The 27,640-nt window shown below is 43.5% G+C and overlaps 1 protein-coding gene across 2 annotated transcripts in view; it reads right to left on the bottom strand.

Moving 5' to 3' along the window:
- slit2 (slit homolog 2 (Drosophila)) overlaps positions 1 to 27,640 on the bottom strand; it is a 420,226-nt gene that overhangs the window by 149,992 nt on the left and 242,594 nt on the right. For both annotated transcript variants that reach the window (XM_078215445.1, XM_078215451.1), the window contains exon 5: positions 13,450 to 13,521. In XM_078215445.1, the coding sequence (XP_078071571.1) occupies positions 13,450 to 13,521 (72 nt within the window). The remainder of the gene's footprint in view (positions 1 to 13,449; positions 13,522 to 27,640) is intronic.

Genomic DNA, 27,640 nt, shown 5'->3' with positions numbered 1-27,640 from the left:
CCCTACTGGCATCCCATCTGAGATCAGCTAACTCAACACACTGCCAGATCAGTGAGGCTCAATGCTGCATCCTGCAGTGCATTTAACTGCAAAGGTACTGAGCAATGATCTATTTATGAGTTTCTAATGAGACTATTCAAAGACAAACTTTACATGAAGATCATTGGGGCAATTTTCTGGCCTCACCATGCCTGGTGCAGATTGCGCTCATCCCTGAAAATGGCGTGCAGACCTAAAAATTGGTTTTGTGCCTAGCGTTAGCCAAATGGTTTGCAATCGTCCTGGTCCCTTCCTACTGGCATAAATCAGATCAGGCCCTTTCTGGGCATTAGGCAGATTAGCATATTTAAAGTAGCATTTAAATAGGCAGAGCCTGCTTGATGCCACCTTCTCTCAGCTCCCGGGATCTTCTGACCCTTGGGCACGGCGCGTGACTGGCGCAAATGAGTACTGGTCTCCACTGGCGGAGACCAAGCGTGATGGCCACATGGGGGGGCTCGGAGGCCACTGAAGTCCCCAGTTGCTCAGGGACACAGTTGAGCAGTGTCCATCTGGCAGTGCCCACTTGTTGGGACAATTGCGGTCTGGTCCACGCTGAACAGACCGGCACAGATTGTTCCGGTTTGCTCGTTGTTATGACCAGTCATTTTTTGAGAAAAATCTGCCCCATGTCTTTGAAACAGTTTAGAAAAAAAGTGCTACTTTAAAAAGAAAGTCATGTTCGTACTTAAATCAGCTTTTCATATTCTAAATTGACTTCATTTCATTTACATGAATTTATGACTTGCTAGCTTGGATTCACTAGGTTACTGCATTGAGAACTGACGTTGCTTCAACAAACAACTGACGTCTTGATTTGAGCCCCGCCAAATTCTGTTACCAATTTCAGAAAATGATGCCACAGTGTTCAGTGAGAGTCAACTATTGTCATTCATAATAAATTCAATGTCGTAATACTGCATGAAATGCTCCTGCAATACAGATGACGATGGGGTTTTCTAAATGTAAGTTTTGGGGTGAAATTCAGCTTTGCCAATTGCACATGATGGGTGGTAATGAGATAGTGGCTGGTTTACCTGATCCTTCAAAGAAAATCATATCACCAAATTCTATGAAGGCTGAAGTATGCTAACGTAATTGGTAATTATCTTTGTTATGACCTACAGATCTCTTCACTGAACAGCATTCTGAATCATAGATGTGGCTCCCATTTTTAAAGCTATTGCCTATCGTAATGTCTCACCCACAAGTCTCTCTGCAGCTAAGTAATTAGCCTCCACATGCTTTTAAATGAGTGAGTTCCAGCTCTTCCTGCACTTGGTGTGAAAATGTATCCTGGTTTCCGAAGTAGCCTATCTCTAATTTTTATGTTATACTCCCTTGCTCCCTTTATCTGTTTATTGTTTTAAACACCTTGAATAATTCACACCATAACATAATATAAGTGAATACAAGCCAAGATTATGCAACTTGTCTGCTTTTTTTAACCCTTTAAGGCCTGGTATTATTCCTATGAATCTGCATGGCACCTCTTCCGAGATCAATACATCTTTTCTGATGTCTTTGCTGAATTTTGCTTTTAAGTCATTTAAATGGAGGCATTTCATTTGCAGTAAGCATTCTGAGCTACTCAGCAACGTTTGTTGCTGAGTAAATTGCTACTTTGGAGAGTTGAATGACTTAGCTTTGAGGTGCTGCTATTTATCCTCATCCAGTGGATGTAAGCCAGGTTTCACAAATGAATTTTAAAGCAAAATACTGCGGATGCTTGAAATCTGAAATAAAAGCAGAAAATGCTGAACAGACTCAGCAGTTCTGGCAGCTTCTGTAGAGACAGAAACAGAGTCAGGCTATTCCTTAGAGCTCATATGGATAAAGAGTCATCATATGAACTCGAACCGTTGACTGTTTCTCTACAAAAGAGGACAATGTTCTAAATCAGATTGGAGTAGAGTTTTACTTTTACCCTCAATGTAATATGACCAGCCTGAACGAGTACGCCACGACAGTAACTGACTTCATTAGTAAGTGTGTAGAAGACTGTGTGCCAAAGAAGTAAATCCGCGCGTTCCCCAACCGGAAATCATGGATGAACAGGGATATCCATTGCTTGCTGAAGTCCAGGTCTGAGGCATTCAAGTCAGGCGACACTGACCTATACAAGAAAGCCAGATATGATCTAAGGAGATCTATCAAAGATGCCAAAAGACAGTACCGGACCAAGCTAGAGTCCCAGGCTAGCCACACTGACCCCCGCCGACTATGGCAAGGTCTGCAAGACATAACAGGTTACAAGATGAAGGCATGTAAAATCGCCAGCTCCAACGCACCCCTCCCTGATGAGCTCAGTGTATTCTACGCCCATTTTGAGCAAAAGGTCAGCGAGAGCATGCCCTCCACCTGGAAGAACCTGTATCTGGGGTCTCCATTGCAGATGTCAGAGCAGCTTTCTCGAAGGTCAACCCACGGATGGGGTACTCGACGAGCACTCAGATCTTGCGCGGATCAGCTGGCGGGGGTATTCACAGATATCATAGAATCATAGAAACCCTACAGTGCAGAAGGAGGCCATTCGGCCCATCGAGTCTGCACCGACCACAATCCCACCCAGGCCCTACCCCCAGGTATTTACCCACTAATCCCTCTAACATACACATCTCAGGACTCGAAGGGACAATTTTTAACCTGGCCAATTAACCTAACCCGCACATCTTTGGACTGTGGGAGGAAACCGGAGCACCCAGAGGAAACCCACGCAGACACGAGGAGAATGTGCAAACTCCACACAGACAGTGACCCGCGCTGGGAATCGAACCCAGGACCCTGGAGCTGTGAAGCAGCAGTGCTAACCACTATGCTACCGTGCCGCCCAACCTCTTCAACCTCTCTTTACAACAATCTGAGGTCCCTATCTGCTTCAAGAAGATGACCATCATCCCGGTACCAAAGAAAAACTAAGCAGCGTGCCTTAATGACTGTCAGCCGGTGGCTCTGACATTCATCATTATGAAGTGCTTCGAAAGGTTAGTCATGGCACGAATCAATTCCAGCCTCCCGGACTGCCTGGATCCACTACAGTTTGCCTATCGTTGCAACAGGTCCACACAGACGCCATGTTCCTGGCCCTGCACTCAACCCTGGAACACCTAGATAACAAGGACATCTATGTCAGACTCCTATTTACTGACTTTGGCTCAGCCTTCAACACCATTATTCCCATGAAACTCATCTCCAAACCCCGTGGCCTGGGCCTCGGCACCTCCCTCTGCGACTGGATCCTGAACTTCCTAACTCACAGACCACAATCAGTAAGGATAGGCAACAACAGCTCCTCCACGATCATCCTCAACACCAGTGCCCCACAAGGCTGTGTTCTCAGCCCTCTACCATACTCCTTATACACCAAGACTGTGTGGCCAAATTCCCCTCCAATTCGATTTTCACGTTTGCTGACGACACCACCGTAGTGGGTCGGATCTCAAACAATGTCAAGACAGAGTACAGGAATCAGATAGAGAATCTGGTGAATTGGAGCGGCAACAATAATCTCTCCCTCAATGTCAACAAAACGAAGGAGATTATTATTGACTTCAGGAAGCGTAAAGAAGAACATTCCCCTGTCTTCATCAACGGGGATGAAGTAGAAAGGGTCGAGACCTTTAAGTTTTTAGGTGTCCAGATCACCAACAACCTGTCCTGGTCCCCCATGCCGACACACAAGAAAGCCTACCAATGCCTCTACTTTCTCAGAAGACTAAGGAAATTTGGCATGTCAGCTACGACTCTCACCAACGTTTACAGATGCACCATAGAAAGCATTTTTTCTGGTTGTATCACAGCTTGGTATGGCTCCTGCTCTGCCTAAGACCACAAGGAACTACAAAAGGTTGTAAATGTAGCCCAATCCATCATGCAAACCAGCCTCCCATCCATTGACTCTGTCTACACTTCCCGCTGCCTCGGCAAAGCAGCCAGCATAATTAAGGACTCCACGCACCCCGGACATTCTCTCTTCCACCTTCTTCCATCGGGAAAAAGATACAAAAGTCTGAGGTCACGTACCAACCGACTCAAGAACAGCTTCTTCCCTGCTGCTTTCAGACTTCTGAATGGACTTACCTTGCATTAAGTTGATCTTTCTCTACACCCTAGCTATGACTGTAACACAACATTCTGCACTCTCTCGTTTCCTTCTCTATGAACAGTATGTTTTGTCTGTATAGCGCGCAAGAAACAATACTTTTCACTGTATGTTAATACATGTGACAATAATCTATCAAATCAAATCAATAGAAAGGAAAATTTGTTGGGAAGACACTCATTCCTGGCGTGGACAGGGATGAGAGAGAACTGAAACCCTCATTTCCTTACTGTCTATAATCAATGTATTTTTTTTTCAAAATTGAGAGGTGTGGATTTCTTAACTCCAAGTAGATGGGCAATTGGAGTAACCAGCAGCAAGCTATTTGTGGGTTTAAATAAAGACAATTATTTATTTGCATGTTCACCCCAAAAATCTAACACTACATTACACACTCACCCAATCTCACACAACACACTCTCAGGGAAAATACTGTTAAAGGGAATAGTGCACTTTTACAAGTTATAAATAAATGAATCATTCATAATTGATGTGATTGGCTCATCTTAGAAAACACATGTTCAGGCCTGGTGACACAGAATTTTCATTCCTGAAGTCTACAAAGAACAAAGAACAATACAGCACAAGAACAGGCCTTTCGGCCCTCCAAGTCTGCGCCGCTCATGTGCCCACTAGACCATTCTTTTGTATCCCTCTATTCCCAGTCTGTTCATGTGGTTATCTAGGTAAGTCTTAAACGATCCCAGCGTGTCCGCCTCAATCACCTTATTTGGCAGTGCATTCCAGGCCCCCACCACCCTCTGTGTAAAATACGTCCCCGACATCTGTGTTGAACCTTGCCCCCCTCACCTTGAACCCGTGACCCCTTGTGTTCGTCACATCCGACCTGGGAAAAAGCTTCCCACTGTTCACTCTATCTATGCCCTTCATAATTTTATACACCTCTATTAGGTCGCCCCTCATCCTCCGTCTTTCCAGGGGGAACAACCCCAGTTTACCCAATCTCTCCTCATAGTTAAGACCCTCCATACCAGGCAACATCCTGGTAAACCTTTTCTGTACTCTCTCCAAAGCCTCCACGTCCTTCTGGTAGTGTGGCGACCAGAACTGGATGCAGTATTCCAAATGTCGCCTAACCAACGTTCTATACAGCTGCAACATCATATGCCAACTTTTATATTCTATGCCCCGTCCAATAAAGGCAAGCATGCCATATGCCTGCTTCACCACCCTCTCCACCTGTGCTGCCACCTTTAAGGATCTGTGGACTTGTACACCCAGGTCCTTCTGTGTGTCTATACTCCTGATGGTTCTGCCATTTATTGTATAGCTTCCCCTTACATTAGATCTACCGAAATGCATCACTTCGCATTTATCTGGATTAAATTCGATCTGCCATTTCTCCGCCCAATGTTCCAGCCTATCTATATCCTGCTGTATTCTCTGATAATGTTCATCACTATCCGCAACTCCAGCAATCTTCGTGTCGTCCGCAAACTTACTGATCACAACAGCTACATCTTCCTCCAAATGATTTATATATATCACGAACAGCAGAGGTCCCAGTACAGAGCGCTGCAGAACACCACTAGTCACAGACCTCCAACCGGAAAAAGACCCCTCCACTGCTACCCTCTGTCTTCTATGGCTAAGCCAGTTCTCCACCCATCTAGCTAGCTCAGCTTTTATCCCGTAAGATTTAACCTTTTGCACCACCCTGCCATGAGGGACCTTGTCAAACGCTTTACTAAAATCCATATAGACGACATCCACGGCCCTTCCCTCGTCAATAGTTTCTGTCACCTCCTCAAAAAACTCAACCAAATGTGTGAGGCATGACCTCCCTCGTACAAAACCATGCTGTCTATCGCTAATGAGATTATTTAGTTCTAAATGCGCATATATCCTATCTCTAAGAATCTTCTCCAACAACTTCCCTACCACGGACGTCAAGCTCACCGGCCTATAATTACCCAGGTTATCCTTGCTACCCTTCTTAAATAACGGGACAACATTTGCTAACCTCCAATCCTCTGGGACCTCACCTGTGTCCAGTGAAGAGACAAAGATTTCTGTTAGAGGCCCAGCAATTGCACCTCTCGCCTCCCTGAGGAGTCTAGGATAGATGCCATCTGGCCCTGGGGATTTGTCTGTCTTAATGTTTCCTAAAAAACCTAACACTTCCTCCCTTGTAATTGAGATTTTTTCTAACGGGTCAACACATCTCTCTGAGACAATACCAGTCAACATGTCCCTCTCCTTTGTGAATACTGATGCAAAGTATTCGTTTAGGATCTCACCGACTTCCTTTGGTTCTAAGCATAATTCCCCTCCTTTGTCCCTGAGAGGTCCGATTCTTTCCCTCACAACCCTCTTGTTCCTAACGTATGTATAAAATGCCTTAGGATTCTCCTTAATCCTGTCTGCCAAGGACATTTCGTGACCCCTTTTTGCCCTTCTAAGTCCTTGATTGAGTTATTTTCTACTTTCTCTGTATTCCTCCAGTGCTCCATCTGTTTTTAGCTGCCTAGACCTCATGTATGCCTCTTTTTTTCTTTTTGATTAGACCCACAATTTCACTGGTTATCCACGGCTCCTGAATCCTACCTTTCCTATCCTTCCTCTTTACAGGCACATGCCTGTACTGCAGTCCTATCAACTGCTCCTTAAAAGACTCCCACATGCCAGATGTGGATTTACCCTCGAACAGCCTCTCCCAATCAACAGCCACCAAATCCTGCCTAATCCGGCTGTAGTTAGCCTTCCCCCAATTCAGCACCTTACCCATAGGACAACACTCATCTTTTTCCATTACTATCTTAAAGTTTACAGAATTGTGGTCATTATTTGCCACATGTTCCCCTACTGCAACTTTGATGACCTGACCGGGCTCATTCCCCAGTACGAGGTCCAGTATAGCCCCCTCTCTAATTGGACTGTCAACATATTGTTCCAAAGAACCTTCCTGTACGCATTTTATAAATTCTTCCCCATCCAGGCCCCCAGCCCTAAGCGATTTCCAGTCTATGTGAGGGAAATGAAAGTCTCCCACTACAACAACCCTATTTTTTCTGCACCTGTCCAGAATCTCCTTACATATCCGTTCCTCAACTTCCCATGGGCTGTTGGGAGGCCTGTAGTATACCCCCAGCATAGTGACTGCGCCCTTCCTGTTTCTGAGCTCCACCCATAATGACTCGTTACCTGACCCTTCCATATTGTCCACCCTCTGTACCGCTGTAATATGCTCCCTAACCAGCATTGCTACTCCTCCACCTCTCCTCGCCCCTCATCTGTCTCGCCTAAAACACTTATACCCCGGAATATTCAGCTGCCAGTCCTGTCCTTTTAACCAAGTCTCCGTCACTGCAACCACATCCAAGTTCCGCGCAAGCATTAAGGCTCTAAGCTCGTCTGTCTTGCCCGTGACCCTCCTTGCATTGAAGCAGATGCACTCCAGACCTCCAGGCCCACTGAGGTCATCCTCCCCCAGAATGCCCTTCCTCTTAGATAGCCTTGTCTTGGCCCCAACCTCGTCCCCAGCCTCTATGCTTATTGACCTATTATTCTGATCCCAACCCCCCTGCCACATTAGTTTAAACCTACCCGAACCACACTTGCAAAACTCCCAACTAGGATATTCGTACCCCTCCAGTTTAGGTGCAACCCATCCTTCTTGTACAGGTGCCATCCTCTCTTGAAGACTTCCCAGTGATCTACGAATTCAAAACCCTCCCTCCTGTACCAGTCCTTTAGCCACGTGTAGTTTGGTGAATTCAACAGCCAAAGTCATATTTCAGAGTTGTTGCAGGATTTTCCAAGAGGTGACTTTCTGGAGGTCATTAATTTAGTTTCTTGGAGGTCGGTTTTCTGTATTCTTGTACTTGAAAGAGAACAGGTTTGGAAACTTTATGATGTTACAATTTCCAGCTCTTAAGGCACAAGTGTCATGACCCTTTCTCCTGCTGCTGGTTCTGCAGTTGTGCAGACAGCACTTAAAGATAAAAAAGGGAGGCCACCAGGGTTGTCTTATCTTGTGGTTTCTCACAATCCCTTTTTCCAAATATGGTGTTGGGCTCGAGTTGATTAACCACAGCCGGGGCTATTGGTTGCAGACATTCACCTTGGGTGTTCGGGAAAAACACCATCTTCATTTCAGAATGACCCATACAAATAAGAAATGCAGTTTGGATGGTCTCTGTTTATGGTGATTGACACTTCTCAATCTGGAATTTCTTGAGACAGTGGAGTAGGTTTTTTTGAATCCATTGACCCAGAGTCAGGTGACCCTCAGCAACCATCCTTTGCAGCCCATCAACATCCATTTTGAAAAGAAAAGTCAGATTCAGAAGATTCCATGCTGGGTACATCTTATACTTTAAAAGTTCTGAAAATGCCATCCTTTATTGGGCATGAAATTCCTCTTACATTTATGGCCAGATTTTCTTTCATTAACTTCAATCAAAGATACAAAATAAGAGGTTGGGGGACTGAAAAAGCAAAAATGAGAGAGTGAGTGTGAAAAGGAGAGAGGACAAGAGGAAGAGCAAACGTGAAAGAGCGAGACAAAGATAAAGTTGCCAATAGTTTCCTGATGGTTTCCAACCATCTGTCTGTCAGGCAGGTTCTATGCCGCCTCCGCTCTTCGGCTGCCAGCTAGCTTATTCCCAATAACCTTGAAACACATTCTAATCACTGGCCAAAAACCAGTGTTACACTTGGTTAGACTATCCCATCATTCTCTGAGGCATCCTTTAATACCTTGCCTTTTCGCCAAGGCTAGAGATAGTTACCTAATTTTAAAAAGCTTGATTTTTGTTAAAAGGTGATTTTAATAATCATTCAGCTAATAGCTTTTTTAGATTTTATAAGATTTATCTGTAACATTATTCTTTAACCTAAGCTTCATTTATCAAAGCAATTTATATGACTACAATGACACAAACCGGACTCCTGACTCAACACAAAAGAGAAATTGTTGCTTGACAAATTAGAAAATCTCATAATACCATCAAATTTGCTTAATGTGGTCTGCGGGTTCATTTGGAGAAGGGTGAATTGCATGTTGGTCTATATCTCATTTTCCTGAGATGTCATTGTATAAATCAGTGCTGGCAAAGCTCCCGCCCCACTCTTAAATCATCGCTGCTATCCAGGTACTAAAGGCGAGCTAGAAGGGAAGATTGTTAGCAACGTACTTCTCAAATTAGTTTGTTAAAAAGGGGCTCCTCTTCTGCAGGTTACCTTCATCTTTTTTCTGCAACATTTAATTATACATTTCTTTACAGGTCTTATTCCAGTATCTCTCACCAAGATATCAATGAAGCATGTCCACCCTCAAATGAGAATGATTTATGGCTAATGATGGAAAAGTGAAGACGGAAATGTTGGTATCACTATCCAAGAGGTGAGAGTGAGGGAGTTTTCTGACATTCATGTGCATTCTTTTAAACCTGTGCCGTTAAAAATAAAGAGGCTCGATGTGTAATGCTCAAACCTGTGTCCTGCTGCGGCTTAATACTGACTTGTTTCATTTCTAACTGCGAACAGAAGCCCTCATTTCCTCCACTAAGTTTCAATAACAACTGATAAAACAAATGGCGGTAAAAATACAAATGATACGACTCAATTGCCAAATGGGAAAATAAAGGATGTCCATATTGTAAGGTAAGCAAATTTGTCAGTTTAACAATTGCCTTGTTAATTAAAAGAATGTGCTCTTGTTGAGTTGTGCAGACCAGATGGGATGTGAAATGTGGGAGGTTAAGATCAGGTGCTGACATGGGGCTCGAAAAACTTTAAACACGAACTTGGCAGTAAGATGGTGCTGAAAGAGGCATATTTGTTTAGTTGAAAGGGAAACAGTTTCAGTGACAAAAATGTCATACCCTCCATTCTTCTTCATTCATCTAAGATTCAAACTGAATGCAATCAGAAAATCTCCAGGGCAAACATGGAAGCAAGTTATTGACAACAAGGAGATTTTTCATCCTCTTTCAAGGATCCTCAGTCAAGGGGATGAGCTGGGAACTCGAATGCCTTAGGCCACATACATCTTTAACAAGGAAGAACCATTGCATTCTCCACAGCAGAGGAAATATGCCAAGGAAATACAAAAAACTTGAGTAAGAATGAATTAATTTAAGTCATTCCGTAAGGAATTGTAGCACATCCATCAACACTTGTCATATCCAATAACTGTACTTTCAATAAAACATCGGTTTGATCATGGATTAAACACAAAATGAGGCACAAAGGATACATGCACTGGTCGTGAAACAAGTGGCTGAAAGGTATCACTGCGATGGGAAATGCAATGCTTGCCAAAGTCTGCATCTGAATTAGCAAGAGGACATAAGCTATGTTATCATCATTCTCTTTCTTGCAAAATATATTTTCACTAGCTCCAAGCTATTGGCCAAAGTAAGTTTTCCAAATTAATCTTTAAAATTTTCCTCTCTGTTTAGAACCATGGGCTTTCACTGTTGTGTCTCAATCCGTATCTCCTTACATACGTCTTGGCGAAAAGGGAGACAAGTGAACATTGTTCTTGGTGGTTGCAAGTAGCTCTTTAGGGTGCTGAAAATTGCTGTATATAACCAATGTCACATTTTAGCAACAGCACTGACACGTGAATGGAGGAAGGATAAAGTGTTAATTGTCATCACACTTATTCACATAAACATCATCATGGATATTAGGCAAGGGACAGAGTTTCAGAGAGGAAACCCAACAGTCCAGAGGCTGGATTTTTACAGGCCACCCATGGGGAGGAAAACAGGTGAGTGGACCTGTAAATTTGGGCACCATATCATTGGTGGTGTACCCGCTGCTGGTTCACATGACCCTGCCCTGCCAAAATGATAGAGTTGGCTGGAGAGGCATCAACTGGACCGCCTGCCAGTGGCTCATCAGTTGGCAATTAATGTCCAATCAAGGGCCTGATCCCACTGACCTTCCAATATAATGGGTGGCTGGAAAAGCTTGTGCTCAATGTGTAGCCCATCAGGTTTAACCCTATGGGGCTGCTGATCAGTGAAAGGGGTTAGTCATGGGTGGGGGTACCTCTTTCCCGAGCTCCTAGTGATCAGAGGGTCTCAGAGACCCCGCCCTAACAGGTTTGCCTCCCCACATCCACCCTATCCAACATGCCTCCCAACACCACCCAGCTGGCACCACCAGACTTAGCTAAATGCCTGGGTCCATCGCTAGCCAGCTCCTTCCTCGCTGTTACACCAACTCTGGCCACTGCTCCTGTGCTGTCAGTGTGCAGAGCTGGTGGTCTCTGATTGGCTAGCAGCTCTATTAAGTAGGTCATTCTCCTGGAGGTGGATGAGGTCCTGTCTCATATTAATTAAAGGGCTGTTGCCTGAAAACATTTTGGGGACGGGCTGGCAAAGAGGAGACAGGCTGCCCCCAAAATTTACACCCATAGAACATAGAACATAGAACATTACAGCGCAGAACAGGCCCTTCGGCCCACGATGTTGCACCGACCAGTTAAAAAAAAAAAAAAACTGTGACCCTCCAACCTAAACCAATTTCTTTTCGTCCATGAACCTATCTACGGATCTCTTAAACGCCCCCAAACTAGGCGCATTTACTACTGATGCTGGCAGGGCATTCCAATCCCTCACCACCCTCTGGGTAAAGAACCTACCCCTGACATCGGTTCTATAACTACCCCCCCTCAATTTAAAGCCATGCCCCCTCGTGCTGGATTTCTCCATCAGAGGAAAAAGGCTATCACTATCCACCCTATCTAAACCTCTAATCATCTTATATGTTTCAATAAGATCCCCTCTTAGCCGCCGCCTTTCCAGCGAAAACAATCCCAAATCCCTCAGCCTCTCCTCATAGGATCTCCCCTCCATACCAGGCAACATCCTGGTAAACCTCCTCTGCACCCTCTCCAAAGCCTCCACATCCTTCCTGTAATGTGGGGACCAGAACTGCACACAGTACTCCAAGTGCGGCCGCACCAGAGTTGTGTACAGTTGCAACATAACGCTACGACTCCTAAATTCAATCCCCCTACCAATAAACGCCAAGACACCATATGCCTTCTTAACAACCTTATCTACTTGATTCCCAACTTTCAGGGATCTATGCACACATACACCTAGATCCCTCTGCTCCTCCACACTATTCAAAGTCCTCCCGTTAGCCCTATACTCAACACATCTGTTATTCCTACCAAAGTGAATTACCCGGATTGGAGGAGCCTACCCTTAGCACATAATCCAGCCTCAGGTTTCTCTGAATGCTGTGTTTTATATTACTGCACAATGCCCAGCCTGGGATCAGGGAGGGGAGGGGAGGGGGATGCAATTGTTCGATCCAGAGGGAATGGTTCCAATCCCTAATCCAGGAGCCTCTGTATGATGGGGATCTGATGGGAAGTAGCTTGGGGATTGAGGAGAGAATCCCTTTTCTCTCTTGACCACAAGCAGTGGCATGCTGGGATTGGAGAGGACCAGGGAAATTAGTGGGTAACCGCAGCAGGATGGCTCCCCGACGCCATCCTGACACTGGGGAAGTTTCTCAGTGGCAAGACCAGGTGGCAGGCCTAACTGAGATGGGCAATAATTTTAAATAATTAAAGGCCATCTTATGGGAAATTTTCCCAGGCCACCAGCATTTTGCCAGCAGGTCCCCTGCCATGTAGGAGGTAACTGCAGGGAGTGCCTTTGGAGCGGGACCAACTATGCCTCACAGAGGGAGCCACAGGAGGGGAAGCCTTTCCCCAAGGCCCCAATGGGCCATTTGGAGAAGCTCGCTTGCCTGGACCCTCTAATTTATAACTTTTAAGGGTGAGTTATTCCAGTCCCACCCACTGAAAGACTGGAAATTCCCACCTGAAGTCAACTGACCTTTTGCTAGCCAGTCAACATTTCTATCCTGCCCAATGATTCCCAAGGTGAGTGGGGCTGGAAAATTTAGGCCTTGCATACCTGTCCAAAGACACTTAAAAATGGAGGCACCTCTCGATCTCCAACCTACCTCAGTGGTGCCCATCTCTCCTGTTGGTGCTGCTGAGCTTCAGAGCTGCAGGCCCCCCAATGGGTTTGGCAGAATCTATGCCCTGCCTACTGTAATGGCAAACCTGGGCAGCCAACTAGGAGGCTGTCTCCTGTAAAATTGCTGAGCCAGCACTGCTGCTAACAAGTGGTCACGACTGTTCCCGTCAAATGAAAAAACCTTCATTCATGTCCAGGCAGTGCAACAATGAAGGATGCTTGAATACATACTTTCAAATTTTATCGCATATACCTAGTACATCAAGACTGTGGAACAATCAATCACATTCAGAGTCACGACAGGCCCCAAGTCACAAATCAACTCACAAATTCTTGATGTCAACGGCTCCTCGGAAAGCCTTCCTCGGAATAGCATGAATATGATTTTCGCTCAGATCACTGTAATAAAATAACAAGGGGGACAGAATTAACATGGGACGCAGTGGATGCTCAGTTAGAAAAGGAAGATTGCATACATAGCATTGGGCTACATTGGGTGCAAAGCTTTTTGCCATTTTCCCCTGACACTTCCATTCACACCACATCATCACCTGCATGCCTCCTTGTTTGTTTTTATCAAACATCCACACAGTTTGACTCACAATATAATGCATAAAATTAATATGCACAGAAAATACATCAGACTGTCAAAAAAAAGGAGATAGGGACATTGTAGTATTGAGCTTTGTTTCCTTCCGCAGAGTGAAAAGAAAACAGTCTGAATTTATCAGCCAGTTACTTTGGATGGTTGTGTTCCCCATCTCTTTGGGAAAATGAAGCAGCTGCAATAAGTGGAGAGAGATATAAAATCCAGGTTGCTTGTGCATTTTTGACGTGATGAATGTGTAGAAAAAGATGGGAGCTGGTTTGCTCTGATTCAATTTTCAAAGCACTTTAAGTAATCTGTGAAATGCAATATGACTGCAGAAGTCCCGACAATAAATCGTACACCTTCAAATGAAATAAGACCGAGTCATTGTTACGAAAGCTCAAGGTAAAAGGATTAACCCTTTCCAATCTAAAATACAATTTTAAGCTTTAAAGCATCCTAGTTTATTTTTATTTCTAATGCTCCTGCAAGGATAATGCATTCAATCAAAACTACTGAAAGAAATGCCTGAGAAATATCTTATTATGTCAATGTACTATCCCATTACGGTATTCCTCTGAGGTTACATTGGAAAATTTTCCATCTATTCATTTTAATGTTGAATCATAAATACCGTATCTAGTCACTGCTGGTAGTCATTCAATACTTTGCCCAGGTAATCCTTCATCATGTTTGAGCATGGATATGGAATGTTAGCAGGCAGTGGGAACAATTAAGTTTGAATCTGATCCTGTTCTCAACTAACTACAGAACAAACACTTCTGGAAGAGGTGACCAGACATCAGTCAGAAACAGGATGCTTGGCTGACGTGACCTCCTTGCCTGGCCAAGGGCTGCCCACATTGAGCAGGGAATACTTGGTGCTGCCCTGACAGAGGTCAGCTAACTCCATGCTTGTCAGCACTGACCTTGGGTGCACCCTCTTTCATTGGCCATTCAGACATTGAACCTCAAGTAGCAATGCTAAATAAATCTCTTAAGCTTCAATATTTTGGCACTCCCACGATGAAGTTCAATGTGACAGAAGGTCACATCTGATCAGTCCTTCCAAATTTCCAGCCACTAGATTGACTGGATGTTTGCAGCGACATAAACACAGGACCTCTGTTGCTGACAATTCGACTTAGCAAGACCGCCAAGGTATTGAATGTGGCAACTTCAGGATTTCGGTATGATTAAGGCAAATACTAGACTCGGTTTGGATGTTTTAGCCGTTAGGTTTGAACACTCAGTGGGGCAGTAATTTGGTGTGAAACGGGTCCCCGGTCACAGTCAACCCCACAACAAAATTTCACACTGGGCGGCCAATAGACGGCTAGATGAAACGCGCTCTGTGAAAGGCTGAGTGTTGCTGGGAGGCCGGGCGCTGAGAAAAGGGAGGGTGCCGGCTGGCACTTCCAATGGACTCCCTCAGGGGGAGACAGCCACTGCAGAGATGTCTCTGGAAAATGCTGACCTTTAAAAATTAAATTGAGATGGAAATACCATGGAAAGTGTGTCCAGGCAGCACATTCAAGCATAAACCTCAGTCCCCAGACATCAGCTTTAAATTTTATTTCAGCCCTGACAGTTCATCCCACCTTAGGTGGAGGTTGAAGCTAAAATATGAAAGTTGTCTGGCTAATCGATAAGGTCCCTCATGCAAGACTTCTCGAGAAAGTGAGAGGGCATGGGATCCAAGGGGCTGTTGCCTTGTGGATTCAGAACTGGCTTGCCTGCAGAAGGCAGAGAGTGGTTGTAGACGGGTCTTTTTCTGAATGGAGGTCGGTCACCAGTGGAATGCCCCAGGGATCTGTTCTGGGACCCTTGCTGTTTGTCATTTTCCTAAATGACCTGGATGAGGAAGTGGAGGGATGGATTGGTAAGTTTGCCGACGACACGAAGGTTGGTGGTGTTGTGGATAGGTTGGAGGGATGTCAGAAGCTGCAGCGTGACATAGATAGGATGCAAGACTGGGCGGAGAAGTGGCAGATGGACTTCAACCTGGATAAATGTGTAGTGGTCCATTTTGGCAGGTCAAATGGGATGAAGGAGTATAATATCAAGGGTAAGACTCTTAGCAGTATAGAGGATCAGAAGGACCTTGGGGTCCGGGTCCATAGGACTCTTAAATTGGCCTCGCAGGTGGAGGAGGTGGTTAAGAAGGCATATGGTGTGCTGGCCTTCATCAATCGAGGGATTGAGTTTAGGAGTTGGGAGATAATGATGCAGCGTTATAAGACCCTCGTCAGACCCCACTTGGAGTACTGTGCTCAGTTCTGGTCGCCTCATTACAGGAGGAATGCGGAAATGATTGAAAGGGTGCAGAGAAGAATTACAAGGATGTTGCCTGGATTGGTTGGCATGCCTTATGAGGATAGGCTGAGGGACCTCGGTCTTTTCTCCTTGGAGAGACGAAGGATGAGAGGTGACCTGATAGAGGTGTACAAGATGTTGAGAGGTATAGATCGGGTGGATTCTCGGAGGCTTTTTCCCAGGGCTGAAATGGCTGCTACGAGAGGACACAGGTTTAAGGTGCTGGGGAGTAGGTACAGAGGAGGTGTCAGGGGTAAGTTTTTCACTCAGAGGGTGGTGGGTGAGTGGAATCGGCTGCCGTCAGTGGTGGTGGAGGCAAACTCGATAGGGTCTTTTAAGAGACTTCTGGATGAGTACATGGGACTTAATAGGATTGAGGGTTATAGGTAAGTCTATATATAAGCCTAGGTAGGTAGGGAGATGACCGGCGCAACTTGTGGGCCGAAGGGCCTGTTTGTGCTGTATTTTTTCTATGTTCTATGTTCTAATCGGCCTGCCCACCAAACATAATAGCAGATAGGCCACATAAAATTGCATTCAATTGACTCCTTAATGGGCTAAATTCCCTGCTTGGTTGTCAGCATTTGAACTTCCGACTGTTCCCTGTGCCTGCCAACCAAAATATTGCGCAAGTGCGTAATGATGCCAACGTCTTTTTACACCAGTCCTGGCCTTGCTATAGTAGTATCATGTCATGCAGAGAAGGTTTGAAGAAAAACAAACTTAAAAAATTATTTTGCATCTTCTCTTGTTTAAATTATTTTACAAAAGAATGGATAATTACTGGCCTCATAAAAAGGCCACATCTGATCACATGCGTGTAGTTCTGGAAGATTCTAAGCTGTTCGAGTGGATATACACTAACTCATCATCCTCCTGGAATGCAATATGCCCATTGCATTGTATAAATATTCTAGCTCAGCCAACACTAAGAACATCTGCACCAGTTATCCCTGGTTAAAGGCAGACCTCTTGTGACTTCTCAGGCGGAATTTTATCAGCACGTCTGCCCAAATTTCCTATGATCCTGCCCAAGGCCAACAGGGAATGCTGTTCTCCAAGCCTCACCCGCCTCCGGAATTGGGGCGGGCGTGCTGGTAAAATTCCGGCCCTCATCTCCAATGCTGTGTTAATGGTGCCACAGTTGCCTGCTGAAAGTACAATGGGTTTTGACAAGGGCTCCTTGAAATATATCGCTAACTGAGTGACTCAGAAGAGAAAAGTGGCTAGCAGTGTGCCTCTGACCTCCATCTCTCCCAAAGTCAGATCTCCAGAAAGAATCCTGTACTCTGCCTACAGAGTGAACCAACTCAGAATACAACAAACTACTGCATCATCGACCTGCAGCTGAGTTCCGAAGACGAAAAACAGAAATTCTGCCTGACAAAGTCACCTGAAAGAAGCTTCACTGGGCATTGACCTACTGGTTCTACTCGCATGAATTAATGCCTTGTTGATATATTTTTTAAGTAACTTGCAATTTGTAATTTCTTTCCCATTATACCTTTCTACCTTGTATGCTCATAAGTGTGAATGTCTGTCATGATCCATCTCTTGGTTTGAATGCATTAATAAATCCCACATCAGGACTCTCCTGTGCTGCCATGGCAGGTTTTCCTACGGCGGAAACAGTGATCCATTCAAATCCCCATTAACTTCAGTGGGACCGGATGATCCTGCCAGCAGGAGGGCCAGGAGAATCCCACTCCTAGTTTTATTTCACTCAAAAGAATTTGCTGTGGGGTAATTTTTAACATTGGACCTCATAAACCAGAGTTCTGGCAAACACACCACAGTCCACTTCAACAAGGGAACGGATAATAAGGGAAACAAATTAAATGAGAAATTAAAAACAATTGCTGTCATGGGCAGAAGAGCAGCTCACTAATAATAATTTAATTCACCTCGCCCTCACATCTATAACAATAGAATAAAACATCCAAAATGGATTGGAGTGGGCTACCTTCAACTGTCTCGTCAAAATACATCAACAGTACATTTGTGAGTGCAGGGTGCGCTTATTTGTAGTTTTTACTTATAATCTTTAAATATATGATTTTTCACAATGGGTTGTATAACAGGATACCAAGGATTTAACAGCACTGCAAATTTGCCCTCAAAAGGTGCGAGTGGCTGGCAATTCTCCAGAGTGCTGAGAATGTGACTCTATCACAGGGTGGAGCTTTCCTGTTGGAATTCAGATACTAGAACCAGGGTTTCCGCATTGTCCTCCTGAATAGCAGCCCTAGCAGAATAACAGCAGCCCAATCCCACCTCTACTCAGCATGAATTTCACTGTACTGTTCACTGTGCCATGCATTTTCTATTGCATTGACCTTTCAGACAATACCTCCTGACCGTTAACTCAAGGGTATTTAGAGAGGGAAGTCTCTGGTTATTCTGACACCGTCTATTGTTTTCCTATTCAAGCAGAGAGGAATCCAGGAGGGTTTGATCTCTGGCTCACCCTCAAAATGTTAGATTACTGTATGCCAAATGAACGTCAGATGAAAAAATGAACTGTCTTCTGTTCCATGCATATAATTTTCTATTCATTATGCAAACACTACAGTTATTATCTAATATCCTGAATGAATGCCATTTTGGTGCCAGTAAACATAACTGTTGTCTCATTGTTTACTGCAACAATGTACCTTTTCATTCAGTGCGATACAAAAGTGTAAAAAACAATTAGTGCGTGACAGCTTCAGACAAGTTAGAATAAGGTACACTTACATTCAGTAAAGCAAATGATTGCTACTTCATACTGGAAACAAAGTTAGCTAGTGCTAGACCTGCCTTTCCTTTGAGGAAATTCACTTCAGTTAGTCATGAAATGCTGCATTATCAAACTAGACAAAAAGACCGATCATGAAGGCTGGAAATCCGAAATGCAAACTGAAAGTGTGGAAAATGCATAGATCAAAAAGACAGTCACTTCTTCATGTAACCTTTTATTAGAGCTTTCTTTCAGGCACTGATCAATTATGTTTGAAGCATTTTCTTTTTTTGTTGCCTCATTAATTTAACAATAATGTTCATTTAATCAAATGGGCATCAAAAAATCGGGAAAAGGCTGAAAGTCTTAAAAAGTAACTGATGTAATAATTAGATACTTAGATGATTAGCAAGATATCACTGTTGGAACATTATTCATATTACACACCAGAACATTTTCCAACGAAGCCCCAGGACCATTTCATCTTTGCATACTGCATTCAAGTTGGAATTTACATCTGAGGAACTCAGAGGACTTTCTGGATCAAAGTTAAGTAAATACCAAGGAAAAAGAAAAAGACAACCTGATAGCTAAGTTCTAACATTCTAACAGTCTCTGAACTGTCCTCCTTTGCTTCGATTCAAAATTGAGTTTACATCACTTGCGTAACATCATGCAGAGTCGACCTTTAGTATTGCGATTCACAGCTAGCTCCCAAATGCAGGAGGCCACTAAGATTAAATTCTGATACGCAAAGAGCCTCTCAATCAAATACTTCAATATCTGACTTATTAATATGTGTTTGTAGTGAGGATCTTTGCAACTGTTGCAGTCATTCATGGCATTCTCTCCTAGAATGCTAAATGCACATGCTTCTGCATTTTATTATCATGTGTAGATGCATTGGAACAGCCAATTATTAGAAACACTAAAACTGTATTCAAATAAGAACACCACATCTGAACATACATATACATGACAGAAGCACAGATGTGTTGCAGAGCAGTAGGAGGCCATTTGGCTAATCACCTCTACACCAGCTCTCCAAACGAGCATTATGACTTAGTGCCATGTCCCTGCCTTTCCTCTTTCCCTGCCCATTGAAATAATTTAATCTAATGTCCTCTTGTATGCCTCAATTGAACCTGCCTCCACTACACTTGCAGGCAGTACATTCCAGACCTGAACAAATCACTGTGTGAAGAAGTTTTTTCTCACATCACATTTGCTTCTTTGGCAAATCACTTTAATCTGTGCCCTCTCATTCTTAATTCTTTTACAAGTTGTACCAGTTTCCCCCTATCTACTCTGTCCAGCCCCCTCACGATTTTGAACATCTCTTTCAAATCTTCTCTTAGCCTTCTTCTCTCGAAGGAGAACTATCCTAACCTCTTCAATCTATCCTCGTAACTGAAGCTTCCCATTCTTGGAGCCATTCTTGTAAACCTCTTTTTTTTTAAAGTTTCCTTATTAGCGTCACAAGTAGGCTTACATTAACACTGCAATGAAGTTACTGTGAAACTCCCCCAGTCGCCACACTCCGGCGCCTGTTTGGGTACACTGAGGGAGAATTTAGCACGGCCAATGCACCTAACCAGCACATCCTTCGGACTGTGGGAGGAAACCGGAGCGTCCGGAGGAAACCCACTCAGACACAGGGAGAACATGCAGACTCCGCACAGACAGTGACCCAAGCCGGGAATCGAACCCGGGTCCCTGGCGCTGTGAGGCAACAGTACTAACCACTGGCCACTATGTCTTCTGCACTCTCTCCAATGTGTTCATGTCCTTCTTATGGCTTGGCGCTCAGAACTGTACACACTACTCCAGTTAAGGTCTAACTCGTGTCTTGTTTATGTTCAGCATAACCTCCTTGCTCTTGTACTCTATGCTTCTTTTAACAAAGTCCAGGATACTGTATACTTTATTAACTACATTCTCAGCCTGTCCTGCTACCTGCAATGATCCCTCTGCTCCTGCACTCTCTTAATAATTGTACCCCTTATTTTATATTGTCTCTCCATGTTCTTCTGACCAAAATACATCACCTCACATCTTCACTTTGAACTACATCTGCCACCAATCTGCTCACTCCAACCAACATGTCTACTTGAGCTCTACAGTATCCTCCTCAAATTTTACAATGCATCCAAGTTTCATGTCATCTGCAAACTTTGAAGCTGTCCCCTGCACACCAAGATCTAGATCATTGATATATCCAGATCATTGATATACAACAGGAAAAGCGAGGACATCAATACCGACCCCTGGGGAACTCCAGTACAAACCTTCCTCTGGCTTGAAGATTATCTATTGACCATTACTCTCTGTCTCCTATTATTCAACCAATTTGTATCCAGTAGGACAGTTCCTTTTATTCCATGAGCCCTAATACTAAGGACCTGTTCTCAATGCCAGTCCTTTTAAATTAACATTTAATTGAATTATCAGGTTATAAGAAATTGCCAGTTTTTCCATTTTATTACAGTGTAGAAGTTTTAAATTCTTTGAGGCCTCTCTAACACAGTCTCCAAGACACAGTAAAAAAGCATGTTGTCAGAAAAGAATATAAACTAGAGAAGACACCATAAACAATAGCAGAAGAGCTATTAGACAGAGAAACAGTGAGGGGCAAATGCTGCAATTTAAGAGGAGTGATGGAAATGTGCAGAGTTACCCTTGTGGCTGTTTAATATCTATCTGGAATGGACACAATAGGAAAGCAATCTCAGAAATTATAGACTTCCTACATGAATCTTATTGTGGTTTTGTCAGTTTAACCCTCTGTGAGGAGAAACTCTCAATGCTTATATCATGTTATCAAGGGGAAGGTATTTGTACTAACACAGCTTCACTGTCCTTTGAACTTTGCTGCAATAAATCTCCTGTAGATGGTAATCTGCCCGTAAATTTAATTACTGGTAATTTTATTTTCCTCCAAGGCATGTCCCAGGACTCAGAACAATGCAAGCATAAATCTCCGCCTCTATGAATTGCTTTCATAAATACCTTTAATCAGCTAAGTTTCTTGTGACAAATTGTAAAAGCAACTTAAACCGGACAGTAAAAGCCCAGAATGTGAAGCACAAAATGGAATAGTGGCAAAGGTGATACTTTGCCAAACACTAAGCAATCTATTGAAAAAAAGTTCCAATTCCAAACAGGTGCTGGAGTGAAAGTATCTTCGCACAACACTCCCACTTCTTTGACAAGGTAAGATAAATGAAATGGGATGAGGACATTTCTCCACAGCAAATTGCAAATTAGCTTTACTTCCTTTTTATGACAATGGTTCCTTATTGCCTTTCTCCAATCAGCTTGTGTTAACCTAATTATTTCCCTATTGATTACTAGGGCACTGAAAATATGCTGAGATGAGCTATATATTCAATCATAACAGAAATGTAACGTATTAGTAACCTGCAGTTCCACGGCCCTAGAAAGGAGCTCTTTGGATGACTTGGCCTGAATTATAAAAGAAGTCACTTATTAGCTGCAACCTACACTTCCAGGAAGGCTGTCAGTTAGTGAGCAGGAGTGGGGGTGCAAAGGACAACTAAAGCTAAATGCAGCACTACAGCGTGTTCACTGCGTAGCTAGTGGAATGGTACCTATATTTATAAAGCCACACCCCACAAGTTACTCGATTCCACTTACATTACTACAGGATTAAACTAGAAATTTGTGGTAGTTTATATCATACACATTTTGTACAATAGTTGTGTGCATGTGCGGCTGCTAATGTTGCTTAATGCAACTATTTTTGGCATGCTGGCCAATGGCTGGGCAAAGTTTGCCCAAATCACCAAACTGTTTTGATGCCCTTTGCAGCTTGAATCTGAGTATGTTACCCACTGAAATCACTGGTTGCCAAAAGAAAGAAACCCACCTCCAGTAGCAATGTGTTTTTCTTGGTTTGTGTTGTTGTCAGGAGCACAGTTGGTGCTAAGAAATTCTACCACTTTTTTATGCCCATTTACATTGCCAGTTTTCCATTGCCATCAGTAGCAACATAAACGTAGCACTAGAAATCAATGTTATGCTTTTAATTCCACCATCTTTTCATCTTGTTAAGATCCTGTCAGGTCTGGACAGTGCTGAAAGACAGCATACACAATGGTCGGCACATGTGGGTGGTGGAATGGAATTCACAATATAAACAGTCCTGTTTTCAATCATCATACATCGACAGCCAACTGACAAGTAACTTGCTATACCATATAAAAGCAAAACACTGCAGATACTGGAATCTGAAACAAAAACAAAAATGCTGGAAAATCTCAGCAGGTCTGACAGCATCTGTGAGGAGAGAATAGAGCTAACGTTTTGAGTCTAGAATACCCTTGGTCAGAGCAGATGAAGGGTCATCTAGACTCGAAATGTTGACTCTATTCTCTCCCCCCAGATGCTATCAGATCTGCTGAGAGTTTCCAGCATTTTCTGTTTGTGTAACTTGCTATACCCCATGCTGCAGTTGATCTCACTCTTCATACTTGGCACCACAAAGTCAGCCACACTACAACAAAATGGTTTTGTTTAATCCGAATTGTGGGACATAATATTTTTCAATCTACATTCAGTGACTCTTCAAACTCCTCCTTCATAGATTTCTCAGCAATAAGATCTGAGCTGCTTTTTTTCAACATGCAATTATGTGACTGATCATTCGCAAAAAGTTCTGGAAAACTTACAATGTGTCAAATACATGCTTCACAGTAATACTGCTTTGTCCCAGACTTGCTAAAACAATATTAATAAAAACTAAACCATTCTAAATGGATCAAATATGTACTCAGTTATTCCCTCACTGGTGGAACAATTTGTCTTTCACATAATGGGGTATGTATAGTTAAAGTCAAATATAAAGATAGTTGTCCCCCATTTTCTCAATAGATGCGAGCACATTTTCAGTGCATTGTGGTTATTACTAATGCATGAGCCAAAACAATAAGTTCTGGCAATTATTCAATAATAGGTAAACCCAATCCCATCCTCGTCTGGTATCTATGTGTACATTCCAGGAGATGGTTAGCAATCAGAAGTAGGATCCAAAACTAATTTTTGTTTTCCCAGGATACTGAGGCCAGCGGTAGTGTCCCCCCTGTTATCCCATCTGAGGCCAACCAAATCAGCATTGACCAGATGCTGAATCTCCTGATCTGTGTGATACAGTGGGTGGAATTTACTGTTCGCAGCAGTGGGCCTGTACACTGGCTTCAGAGCCAGTGTCAACCCTGTGGCTCTTCATAACCCCCTCCACAACCTCCCCACCAAGCTGACCCAGAGCCAATCAGGTAATCAGCCTGGATCCTTGTCATGCTCAAGGTGGATATCCCAACTCTGAGAGCTGCTGACCAATCAGAGCCCAGCATCTCTCCAGCAACTGCAGTGCCACCAGGAGCACTGACAACTGCCAGAACTGCAGTAGGTTCAGGCTGCAGGATTGCCACGCGAAGCTGGACTGAAGGTAGGTAAGGTGGAGGCCTGGTAAGGGTGGGAAGGGCCTCCCATGGGTCGCTCATACCTCTGTCAGGTCTCTTTGTTGGGCATGTGTCCCCAACAAGCCACATGCATACCCAGCAGGGGTTAACTGGTGCATTGCTCACATGGCATGGACCCCCCTCCCCCCCAATCCCTGCTAAAAGCCAACGGGGGCTGCATTGAGGTACCAGACTTAATCAAAGAGTGGTGGATGGTGGTCAGGAAGATGATGGGAGTCTCCATCCAGCAGTTCTACCTGATTAAAGACCCATCCATTGCCTCATAGCCTAGCTCTGCGATGGGGTGGGGTGGGGAGAGGGGGAAGAGAATTAAATTCCAATCAATGAGTTGGACGGGGGCGCTCAATCTTTACCATAACTAAGATTTCAATAAAGCCTATTCGTGGCCGTACTGAAATTTGCATGCCATGTCAACTTAAACTGAAAGAAAAACAATAAGTCCAGTTATATCACTGATGGTAAGACGCAGAAGCCTAGAATTTCCCAAGGGCATCCTGCTGGTCTGTTGCTGTAGCTTTGGTGGCTGATAGGCAGAGCTCAATGACGTGTGGCATAAATTTGTGACGTTTCCTTGGTGTTTTTTCAAATCTTTCACTGTAGACAGCCTGTGGAAATTTCAGTCAAATTGTTGCAAAAATACAGCAGATCCAGAAGCATCAAATGACATGTCTGGTTACAGTTCCATTCCGAAGCATGGGACTACAGAGAGAAGCCTAAAGTAAGGAACTATTGGTGCATTGGCCATACATTAAAATGCATTACTTCAAATGCACTTTTTCTAATTGGATTTTGGTGCCAAAGATGTTTAATAAAAGTTGTGACAGCACAATTCATTTTTGCATTTTAGTATCATGTCTCAGTGACACAAGAGAGTCAATTTTAATTTTGGCAATGGTTCTGGGTGCAAACCAATTTCTACGCTAAGGAGTGCACAGTGGTCACACATTAACATGCTCCTCTGTGACATTTCACTTCCCTATGACGCAGTAAAAGGCTTTGGCACAAATTCTGCCTCAGGACAACCAGGAGCCACAGCGATGGCTGCTGTGAGATATCTGAAATTCACTTCCATTCCTGCCTCTACTTTTAAAGTTTTTTGAAAAAAGTTTATTTATTAGTGTCACAAGTAGGCTTACATTAACACTGCAATGAAGTTACGGTGAAATCCCCTAGTCGCCACACTCCGGCACCTGTTCGGGTATACTGAAGGAGAATTTAGCATGGCCAATGCACCTAACCAGCACGTCTTTCAGACTGTGGGAGGAAACCAGAGAACCCAGAGGAAACCCACGCAGACACAGGGAGAACGTGCAGACTCCGCACAGGGAATGACCCAAGCTGGGAATCAAACCCGGGTCCCTGGGGCTGTGAGACAGCAATGCTAACCACTGCCACAGTGCTGCCCTAGCTGCACTACCTGTCATTGGACACAAAAGCCATCTCCATGTCAATTAAGATTTCACCACTGAGAAAATCTGAAACTCAAATCAGTTTCCCACTAGGGGTTTGGGTTTCTGACACAAAACCAGACTTGGTGCCTGTTTTCCATCTTCGAGATGAAAATCCAGTCCCATATATTACTCATCTCTCAGACCACTTACTTCCACTTCTGCAACGATACTTGCTTCTGTCCAGCTTCACTCCTCTACTGCTGAAATCTTGCCTGTGCTTTTATTACCTTTTGCGACGCCCATGTCCCATGATTGAATTTAAAAAAACAAGATCAGTGGGGTAAATTTTCACTTTCGACAGTGGTGGAAAACAGGCTGCCTGTTATACAACTTGGCCAATTTCCTTTTCTCATCCTTCGTAGGTTTAAACTAATTCCACTTGTCTGCCTGAAGTCTGTCTTGCATTAAGTCCTGTTCGCCCATCACTCTCACCCACACTAACTTGCACTGGCTTCCAGTCGTCCAGTATGTTAAATAATTAAATCTTGCCCTCAACTTCAAATTCCTCGATGTTCCTTTGCAGTCTCCTCCAGCCTCATGTTCCATTTTGACCCTCTGTCTAGGCCTTTTATGGATGCCCCCTCTCTTCATCTCATCAGTGATGGTGGAGCCTTTAGGTGCCGGAACCTGTTGCCTGGGATTCCCTCTGTAAAACCACACCAACTCCATTTCTTTTTTTAAACTGTGTTCCATTAAGCCTTCAGTCAAAATGCTAACCTTTTCATCTTGGCTTGCTGTCTATTGCTTAGTTCATTTTATCTATTGTCCTGGAGTATTTTGTGTGTCGGATAAACCATCGTGATGTCATTTATGAAGATGCATCCTTTGGCTTTGCCTTGTGGTTAAGCAGACACAGTAACTTGAGACATACTAACTTCTTTTTCATATTAATCAATCAGACTAAAGACATTTTTGGCAAAACACCATAAACTTTTGAAATGCTGAATGTATGCAAATAAGTTGACAGAGTAAAATGATGAGGTACAACTTGATGTATGCAGTGGCATACTCCCATATAAAATGACCATAAAAGGGATATTAAGGATTCTCAAAGCAAATTTCTGGATCTTAGGCATCTTTGCTACGTTTAAGTGTCATGCCCAGTATGTTATGAAGTTGTCCAATACATTTAAAAATTGAACACAAACAAGCGATTAAGATGGTTGCTGCAAATCATGTGACTTTTGAAATTTGGACTACAGACGGTAGCATGTCCCAGCTGAATATCTAATTAAACATAGACAATCTACAGCCATCCGAGGAGCCAACACTATTTATGGATGGACCAACACAAAAGCTATGAAGTTATCAGTTGGTCTCTCTACAAAACAAAAGATCTGAACTCAATTGGTGACAGGTGGAAATGAATGGGCCCGATCACCATCCCTTTTTTTTCATCACAATAACTGTCTAAAACCCTCAGAGGAGTGAGTTCATAACACAGAATTTTGAAATAAACATAAACACATCTTATTTGGAAAAGACTTTAAGCTTGTGAAAAGTCACATGGTGAGAAGGCCACGTTTCCTGGCTCTGTTTAAAAGATTGTTTTGCCGCTAGGTTCCACCAAGCCATCAAACATCAGTTCATCCAGTCTGTGAACCAGATTCGGAACAAGCTGAGAGACGACAGTCAGGCAGAATACTTAACTGTTCCAGTTAAAATTCATCTGAGAACTTGGAAATTTGACTACAAGAAACCTCAAATCCTGCTGGGAACCCTTTGCATTACAACTCCCTCCCTTCAATTTTAAAGTATCAAAATCATTCAAGAAATTATAGGCCTGCCACATGGGAGACTGGATATCATAAAGCAGAGCTTGAGAAAACTGTAATGTGTAAAAATACATAATTTTTATTTGTATAACTTAGTGACTGTAAATGAGTGTGCCTTACGCTGTATTTAATTTGGGAGAAGTGCACGAGAATAAATAACTATTTTT

The sequence above is a fragment of the Mustelus asterias genome, chromosome 1, assembly GCF_964213995.1.
Source record: "Mustelus asterias chromosome 1, sMusAst1.hap1.1, whole genome shotgun sequence".
Lineage (NCBI taxonomy): Eukaryota > Metazoa > Chordata > Chondrichthyes > Carcharhiniformes > Triakidae > Mustelus > Mustelus asterias.
The sequence above is the reverse complement of the archived record's forward strand: the minus strand, read 5'-3'. Positions and strand labels throughout refer to the sequence as shown.